This window comes from Salmo salar, chromosome ssa27 (assembly GCF_905237065.1).
Source record: "Salmo salar chromosome ssa27, Ssal_v3.1, whole genome shotgun sequence".
In the NCBI taxonomy this organism is placed as follows: Eukaryota; Metazoa; Chordata; class Actinopteri; order Salmoniformes; family Salmonidae; genus Salmo; species Salmo salar.
The window spans coordinates 6,387,255-6,396,826 of NC_059468.1; the positions used below are offsets into that span (position 1 = coordinate 6,387,255).

The following is a 9,572-nucleotide window of genomic DNA, read 5'->3' on the forward strand; positions in this document are numbered from 1 at the left end:
CTTCTGCCTACCCTGACCCTGAGCCTGCCTGCCGTCCTGTACCTTTGCCCCACCTATCTGGATTACTGACCTCTGCCTACCCTGACCCTGAGCCTGCCTGCCGTCCTGTACCTTTGCCCCACCTATCTGGATTACTGACCCCTGCCTGCCCTTGACCTGTCATTTTGCCTGCCCCTGTCGGATTAATAAACTGTTGTTAATTCGAATCTGTCTGCATCTGGGTCTTACCTTGAAATGTGATAGTCATTTTCAATTAAGGTATCTTTACTTTTACTCAAGTATGACAATTGAGTATTTTTTCCACCACTGCCTATTTTACTGAATCTTACCTTTTCAAAACAGAACATATCTTATTCAAATTCCTACCCTCTCCCTGAACGAGAACCTTTTGCCTAAAGGTGTTGCTGCAAGGGGCTACATTTGCACACGGTGCTTGGTCACAAGGCTTCAAATACTAACACTGCTTGCATTGTCACTCAAACAATATTTGAAGATGCATGGAACTTGTCCTCTTTTCTGAGAGGAGATCTAGATGATGATAACACTAGAAATGTGCCTATTTGTTTTACATTAGTAAATTTAAAAAAATTAAATTGCATTTTTATTTTGTCTGTTTTTATTTCTCCGTCTAATATATTGGCTGGGTGTTAATAGTTTAACAAGTTTTATGTTGTTTACTGTAACCAGTTTTATATTGTTTATTGTCATCCCTGAAGCACTCAATCATGTTCAGAAAGGATCCAGAGAGAACTCAACTGGTCACCGAGAAAGGCACCATGTATAGCATCACCATCGAAAGGTAAAGTAGACCGTTTATTTATTGTCTGAAAGTGTCAGTTTGTTGTTTTCAATTATGTTATTTACATTTATGATATCTGAAAACAAAATGACATCGAAATATGACTGGATAAGGGCGTCTGATAAATAACCAAAATGGAATTTTAAACTTTAGCCTAAATATAATTTGATAGACATATAAATAGGGTTTATTTATTTGAATTTGTTCCTCCATTTCCACAGCAACAATTAGTTGTTATTTTTTTTACTTGTTTATTGAATTATGCCAATGAGTGATTGGGCCTAGTTCTCACATTTCATAAGCTGCAGTCACATTTATTTCACATTTATTTTAGTCTGTTTAATGTGACAGTTTGTTTTATAATGTTTTCTATACAGCAGACAGCCTTGAGATCACCTTATTAGGCGTTCTCTGTCCTCAAGCTCAGCCTCGCCTCCTGCAAGGTTGGGTGGGTTATAGCCTACAATATTGTACACACGGGTCTGGTTCTGGCTGGCAGTAGTGTTGCGCAAACTTGGAGGTTCGAGACCGCTTGTGATGTTGTAAAATAAACGTTGGAAGATGTCAATGGTGTACGAGGAGGGTGTTGAGTGCCCATGGTGAGTTATTTGAATTGATATTTTCATGTATAGAATAAAACAAACTTTTTTGAGAATCTTAGACAGCCTAATACCCCCACTCCAGTCATGCGAAAAAAAAAGATTTGCGCACGGGTTCTAATTCTGGGTTTGCAATTGCCCCACAGTAAGGATGATAGGAGCTCAGATGAGACAACTCACAGGTGTCTCACCCCACCAGTGCTCCGCTGTCGTGGTAATAACTTACTGTCAGTTCACCGTCCTTCTGCCTCCGATGTTAAACGTAACTTAGACCTAATTGCCATGCTAAAGTGCGCGGTATCTTTCCTTATTTCATAGCATCCTCACCAAATGTGGTATTAACGCTCTCCCGCAGTGTTGGGGAAGCTACTCTGAAAATATAGTTGACCAATTACTTAACACTGGCAGAAGTTAAGCTACACCAAAGCTACCCTTAAGAAATATAGTTTACTTAAAGGGGCAATCGGCAGTTGTTACATCCATTTTTGGACTTATAAATTAATGATATATTGATTCTTGAAGAATATAACTTATAAATACCTAAATGAGCTCAGTTTAACTGTCATACCCCATCAGAACCCAAAATATAAGCTTGTTTTATTCCAATTTTAGTAAACAAAGTAAATGTAAACAAACACTATATAACCTCAAAACATGGTTAAAACTATAATTTTGATATCATTGATGGTCAGTCCCTGCATCCATAGCTCAGCTTTTTACTGGAACAGTATGCTTTGTTATTGTTTCTACTGCTGATTTCCACTTTAACTAACATTACTTTGAAAAGCGAGTTCACTACATCCAAACTACTTTATGATAAATTATCATATCTAAATCTGAAATGTCATAGACTACAAATTGCAAGAACAGATTTCTCTGGAGTCAGATTTTATCAGAATGTGTAAATTGTCCTATTAAACACACAAACTATGTTTCAAGTGATAATTAGGAAAGAAAGGACATTTCCTACTTCAACCATATTTTAGTGTGTAGTTCCAGTAGTTAGCTACACCACTACATGGCAAAAAAAGTCATTAACTATCACCAAGCTACAAAATGTATTTAAATGACTAATTGAACTACTCACTACTCCCCGACACAGCTCTCTCATCACATCCATTATCTGGTCCCTAGTTGGGGATTTAAAGGGAGGATAGCTCTGGAGCTACAAGGTTGAACAAACAGAGACACATCAGTTAGTCAGTTAGCCTAACAGGTGAAACTGGTTCAGTGTTCAAGGCATGGTGTTCATAAGGCCCCTAGCTATGGATTTAACCTAAATAATGTAAATGATCAACATTGGAGCTAATAAGGCCCCCTACCAACCTAGTTTTCCTGATAGGTTTCCTTTCATGTACCAAACAGGCTCTGAAATGGAGGCGCTCTGTATATGCTGGTGACTGTATTTGGTACAGCAGTATTCTCCCTGGGGTGTTGGAAAGAACACACTGTTGACAAGACAGTAAAAACACTTGAGGCACTGGGCATACTACAACTTGTAGCCACAACATACAACATTGTTACAGTTTTAATGACCCTCACTCACTTAAATGTGACAGACAAAAACATATTACTAAAAAAGATGTATGTCATGCTTAATACATACAATGTAATTAACATCACAGACAATGTAATTAACATCACAGATGTAGAATTTACATTTTGAGAAAAAAACACCTGCACTGGCATTTGTTTTTTCTCTGTGTAGAATTGCAACATGTGTAGAATTGCTGGAAATTAGCTTTAAAACAGCAACATTTTCTCTTAGCCACATGCACACCTGGGCACAACTCGAGAGGGCCATCCTTTCTTACAAACTCTGCTCAGCCTCAGTCTTTCTCTCTTCTTTCCATTCCCCCTCTTCCCCCTCCTCCTAATTATTGGATGATTTTCATGACATCCATCTTGCTTGTCTGGTCTTTCTGGGCACAACTTGAGAGGGACAGCCATTCTTACAGGCTCTGCCTCAGTCTTTTCTCTCCCCACTGTCCCCCCCCCCCTCCTCCTCCTTCTTGGACCAAGTTCATGATGTCCATCTATCTTGTCTTCCCTCTCAGTCTCCTTTTCACCCCCTCTTCTCCTTCTTTTTGGATAATCCATGTCTGTTGTCTTCCCTCCCTGCCCCCCCCCTCCCTACAGTGTGTCCACAGATGAGATAATGCAGATGGAGAAGGGCAGCAACATCAATCATTGCCATGACAACAGCAAGGCTACGGAGGACAGGGAGCGGGAGAAGCAGTTGGCCAGGAAGAGGCTCTACGTGGTCTCGGCTGTTTGCTTGGTCTTCATGATCGGAGAGATCTTGGGTGAGGGGTAAAATGACACATGACTATTGGTTAGCCTGTCGATTAGTTAGTCAGGGACTCTATGTGTCTGTCAGTCAGCAGTCAGTTAGTTAGTTAGTTGTCAGTTAGTCAGTCAGTCAGTCAGTCAGTCAGTCAGTCACTCACTCACTCACTCACTCACTCACTCACTCACTCACTCACTCACTCACTCACTCACTCACTCACTCACTCACTCACTCACTCACTCACTCACTCACTCACTCACTCACCTCTCTCTCTCTCACTCCTCTATTTGTCTGTAGGTGGTTACTTTGCGGGGAGTCTGGCGGTGATGACAGACGCCGCCCACCTGCTGGTAGACTTCGCCAGCTTCATCATCAGCCTGGTGGCTCTGTGGCTCTCGTCCAGACCCGCCACACGCACACTCAGCTACGGCTGGCATCGTGCAGGTGAGATCATCATCCTCATCATCATTGTTGTCATCATTGTCATAATGCGTGTGCTTCATACTCTCACATGCTTTCTGGAACAAATAAGTAGAAGTGGAGTGATTTAATATGTCTATAGAAGAGCATACCTAATGGTTGTTTTAGCATTGTGATTGTGTATCATAGTCTTTTCAATAGGAACCTGACAAATCATACTTTAAAGAAATCACATGCATCAATTCCCTTTCAGGTGAATAGTACCATGGTTCACTTTTCAACTGGAGTTTTGTAAAACTAGGCTACCTGTGTCTCTTATTGGAGACCTTTCCTCTTGGCACTCACTATGTGGTACGTCTGGCACCGCATGGTTGTGCCGGGGACTGCTGGCAATATCAAATGTGTTTTCCTGCAGCTCTTTACTGTAATATATCTGTCCATGACATTTCTATTTCCATCTCTGCCTTTCCCTTGATTTAAACATGATGTGTTCTCTTTTTCTCCTCTCCTGTGTGTGTGTGTTCCTCTCCCTCTATCCTCTAGAGATCCTGGGCGCTCTCCTCTCGGTGGTGACCATCTGGCTTGTGACAGGTGTGCTGGTCTACCTGGCCGTGCAGCGCCTCATCAGAGATAATTACGAGATCGAGGGGACCATCATGCTCATTACCTCAGGCTGCGCTGTGCTTGCAAACATCATGTGAGTCCACCGACCCGAAACGCAGCACCATTCATGAATTGAGATGTTCGTAGAGAAATTCTATTCTATTCATGAATTGATGTGGTCTGCTGTTACCATGACTAATGGAGTATTTACAATTGACGACTACTGATGACAGACAAGCTGAGAAACTGACGTTGATTGCCGTGGGTTTTATTCCCTGTAAGTAGTATTTTCGGGTTGTTAATGGTTCCCGCTCAGGACTAGATATTAATGACTCACAAGTGAAAATCAAACCACAGTATGTCACACTTTATTTGGATAGTCCGTATTTTCATACTATCAACAAACTATCTGTTAATAAGCAACTGCTTGCTAAGGTTACTATTAGGGTTCGGGTTAGGTTTAGAATAATGGTTAGGGTAAGGGTTAAGGTTTGGGAAAGGGTTCAGATAAGTGTTAAGGTTAGTGTTAAGGTTAGGGTTAGAGCTACGTTTAGGGTTAGTAGATACATCAATTCATTGAAATATTACTGATAGTCTAGATAGTCCATCTATAGATGCTCTACAGACTATCCAAATAAAGTGTTACCCAACAGTAGCAAGTAGATGTGACAGTAGCAAGGATATACAAGTATTGTCATGTAAACAGCCTACAGATATCTTCCACAGCATGAAAATTCAATGTTGCAGTAATGCATCCAGGTATAATGCTTTATAACTTGTTGTAAGCATATACAAACATTTATAATGCCTAATAACAAGGCTTTTAATATGTTATCTCTTTCTGAATGTCCTGTGGGCAGTATGGCCTTCACCTTGCACCAGTCCGGGCATGGGCATAGCCACGGGGGCCTCAGTAGCGGGCACAGCCACAGCCACGGCAACAATGACAAGGGCAACCACGGTCACAGCCACGCGGTGGGCAATAGGCACGGGCACAGCAACAAAAGTAACCACTCACACGGTAATGGTAACCAGGAAAACCATTCCCATGGAAACGGCTATGTGGAGCAGCATGGTAGTGTGGACGTTCAGCAGTATGAGTTGTCGGAGTCGCGACCTCAGGTCAACACCAGCGTGCGTGCCGCCTTCGTGCACGTGGTGGGAGACCTGCTCCAGAGCATCAGCGTGCTGGTCAGCGCCATCATCGTCTTCTTCAAGGTAGTGGTCAGCCGGTTGTGATGTGGGAGATAGTGGTCAACGTTGGTGATGGGAGGGGTAGTAATCAACTGGGGTGTTGGAGGAGGTAGTGGTCAACGGGGGTTTTGGTGGAGATAGTGGTCAACTGGGGTGATGGGAGGGGTAGTGGTCAGCTGGGGTCATGTGAGAGGTAGTGGTGAACTGGGGTGATGGGGAGAAAGTGGTTAACTGGGGTCATGTGGTAGGCAGTGGTCAACTGGGGTGATGGTGGAGATAGGGGTCAACTGGGGTGATGTGGGAGGTAGTGGTCTACTGGGGTCATGTGAGAGGTAGTGGTGAACTTGGGTGATGGGGAGAAAGTGGTTAACTGGGGTCATGTGGTAGGCAGTGGTCAACTGGGGTGATGGTGGAGATAGTGGTCTACTGGGGTGATGTTGGAGATAGTGGTCTACTGGGGTGATGTGAGGGGTAGTGGTCAACTGGGGTGTTGTGGGAGATAGTGGTCAACTGGGGTGATGGGAGGGGTAGTGGTCAACTGTGGTGATGGGAGGGGTAGTGTTCAACGTTGGTGATGGGAGGGGTAGTGATCAACTGGGGTGAAATGGGAGGTAGTGGTCAACTGGGGTGATGGTGGGGTAGTGGTCAACTGGTGTCATGTGGGAGGGAGTGGTCAACTGGAGTGATGGGGAGAAAGTGGTTAACTGGGGTGATGTGGTAGGCAGTGGTCAACTGGGGTGATGGTGGAGATAGGGGTCAACTGGGGTGATGGTGGAGATAGGGGTCAACTGGGGTGATGAGGGAGATAGTGGTCAACTGGGGTCATGTGGTAGGCAGTGGTCAACTGGGGTGATGGTGGAGATAGTAGTCAACTGGGGTGATGGTGGGGTAGTGGTCAACTGGTGTCATGTGGGATGTAGTGGTCAACTGGGGTGTTGGGGTGAGGAGAGGGCGATGGGGTGAGGAGATTAGGGGCGAGGGAAAATGGGCAGGTTAGATAAGGATGAGGCGGATGTTAGTGTTGACTCACTCTCCCTGGCTTTCGTAAGATGTCATTTGGATCTGATCATTTAGATAGCTGAATACTCATTGCGTTAGAATGAAACACAGTAGTGTCCCAAATAGTGCCCTGACAATATTAGGTCATTAATCTAATTTCATCGATTAAGTTAAAAGTCCTTTTGAATTTGCATACATTTTGCAAAAATACTATTGAAAACTCACAGCAATACACAATGAATCAAGCAGTAATTGATGGAAGATCCATATACTGTAACTACTATTAGTTAGCTAAGATTTATTATAAAATTGTTGACTATCCATTTCGCAATTTATTAGCTTGCGCAAACAAATGAAGTATCACTGCAGTACATAATGTACCGCTCGGTTACAGAAGTTTACAGGTTCATTTCACAGTAAACCCAGTGTGACTTTTAGACTCTTCCCCCTCTTCCTTCCTGTGTGTGATAATCTCTCACTATCTTCATGTGCTGAGCATGCACCCCCGTAGACATTGAAATCTACCGCGTCATGTTCTCAAATGGAACTTTTGAGCGTGGTGTATTTTTTTGACTGATATTCTCAATATAATTATCCCTTTTATGATGCTGCACGAGCAAAAACTTTACGTGTTTCAAGGTGCGATAGGGACGTCATAGATTTCGTCAAGTATGTCTTGACTAAAGTAAAATATATTAGGGGGAAAAGATGTAAAGATAATGTAAGATAATGCTCCCGAGTGGTGCAGCGGTCTAAGGCACTGCATCTCAGTGCTAGAGGTGTCACTGCAGACACCCTGATTCAAATCCAGGCTGTATCACAAACGGCTGTGATTGGGAGTCCCATAGGGCGGCGCACAATTGGCCCAGCGTCGTCCGGGTTTGGCCCTTGTAGGCCGTCGTTGTAAGTAAGAACTTGTTCTTAACTGACTTGCCTTGTTAAATAAAGGTAAAAAAAGATAGAATATTAAAGTATGTAATGATTATGGTTCTTTATCACTCTTTCTCTGATTCCCACAGCCCGAGTATAAAATAGCTGACCCAATCTGTACGTTCCTGTTTTCCATATTTGTCCTGGGAACCACCATCATCATTCTGAGAGACATCCTGATAGTCCTCATGGAGGGTAAAACATGGAATTCCCTCTAACATCCCTGTTTCGGGACCAAACTTTTGTGCCCAGTCCCTCCTCTGTGTGTGTGTGTGTGTGTGTGTGTGCGTGCGTGTAATGAAATCCATATCTTTCCCTCCCTCTCTATCTCTTCCCAGGCACCCCAGCTGGAGTGAAGCACGGTGAGGTGAGGGATCGGCTGCTGGCAGTGAAGGGGGTGAAGTCTGTCCATAACCTCCATATCTGGACCCTGACTATGAACCAAACGGTGCTGTCAGCACACGTGGCTATAGGTGAGTGTAGCTGGACCAGGCTGTCAGTAATCTACTGTTATGTTATATCTCTCATATATAATGATGATGATGATGGCTTTATTGTATCCATTACCATTTATATTTTTGTTGTCATATATCAGAGTATGACACTTTCTGTGGAAATACCACTGCCGTTTCCACTATCTATGACTCGACTTGATCAGACCATAGTGACTTGCAGAATTGTGATTTGGTCAGTGTCATCATACTTGCGTTTCCCTTTCCCTCCACAGATGACTTAGTGGATGCCCAGCCAGTTCTAAGGGAGATGACCCAAACTTGCTTCTCCAACTACAACTTCCATTCAGTCACCATACAGCTGGAACAACAGGCCGACCAGAAGCCTGGGTGTAGCCTGTGTGACGACCCCAAAATATAGACGTCTGTTTAAGCCCATGGGAGAGGCCAGGAGCCCAGAGGAATAAGCTACCAAACCAGGATTTAGTTGTAACCTGGACAGGCTTTTGGCCAGTGCTTGACTTGGCCAGGAACATACTGGAACTGAGTTATAGCACCTCACATATTCTACTGCTTGAGTTCCTGCACCTCTTAGAGAATATTGGCTTAAAATATTCAGTGGTGTAAAGTACTTAAGTTAAAATATTTTTTAAGTACTACTTAAGTAGTTTTTTGGGGTTATCTGTACTTTACTTTACTATTTATATTTTTGACAACTTTAACTTTTGCTCCACTACATTCCTAAAGAAAACAATGTACTTAGCAGGAAAGCACAATTGTCTAACTCATGCACTTGAGAGAACATCCCTGGTCATCCCCTGCCTCTGATCTGGCAGACTCACTAAACACAAATGCTTCGTTTGTAACTAATTTCTGAGTGTTGAACTGTGACCCTGGCCATCCTTAAATTAAAAAAACAAGAAAATCGTATTGTCTGGTTTGCTTAAAATAAGACATTTTAAATGATTTATGCTTTTACTTTTGATACTTAAGTATATTTAGAACCAAATAATTTTAGACTTTTACTCAAGTAGTATTTTACTGGGTGACTTTACTTTTACTTGAGTCATTTTCTTTTAAGGTATCTTTACTTTTACTCAAGTATGAAAATGGGGTACTTTTTCCACCCCTGAAAATATTGTGGAGTTCGTGCACCTTAATATAAACAGCACCCAAAATAGAATACAACTTATTGTCCATGTGTTACAGCAAAAGACGTGCAGTGCAGCCCCCCGGATGAGTACCGGCACCTATTTCAGCCCACTTCAAGCACTGCTTTTGGCTGA

At 42.9% G+C, this 9,572-nt stretch overlaps 1 protein-coding gene across 1 annotated transcript; it reads left to right on the forward strand.

Annotated features, from left to right (window-relative positions):
• Positions 1 to 1,253: 1,253 nt before the first annotated feature.
• On the forward strand, positions 1,254 to 9,216 carry LOC106588507 (zinc transporter 2). Its single transcript, XM_014177612.2, has 8 exons — positions 1,254 to 1,398; positions 3,538 to 3,704; positions 3,986 to 4,132; positions 4,652 to 4,805; positions 5,572 to 5,929; positions 7,924 to 8,029; positions 8,173 to 8,307; positions 8,562 to 9,216. Exons 1-8 carry the CDS (start codon positions 1,361 to 1,363, stop codon positions 8,705 to 8,707), a joined length of 1,251 nt encoding a protein of 416 aa, XP_014033087.2. The 5' UTR covers positions 1,254 to 1,360; the 3' UTR covers positions 8,708 to 9,216.
• The last annotated feature ends 356 nt before the right edge of the window (positions 9,217 to 9,572 follow it).

Bases quoted from the DNA above. Each gene is read 5' to 3' on its own strand.
- LOC106588507 (XM_014177612.2), top strand. From the start codon at position 1,361: ATGTCAATGGTGTACGAGGAGGGTGTTGAGTGCCCATG. The intron at 3,705-3,985 runs GTGAGGGGTAAA...ATTTGTCTGTAG, and splicing joins CATGATCGGAGAGATCTTGG to GTGGTTACTTTGCGGGGAGT. The intron at 8,308-8,561 runs GTGAGTGTAGCT...TTCCCTCCACAG, and splicing joins GTCAGCACACGTGGCTATAG to ATGACTTAGTGGATGCCCAG.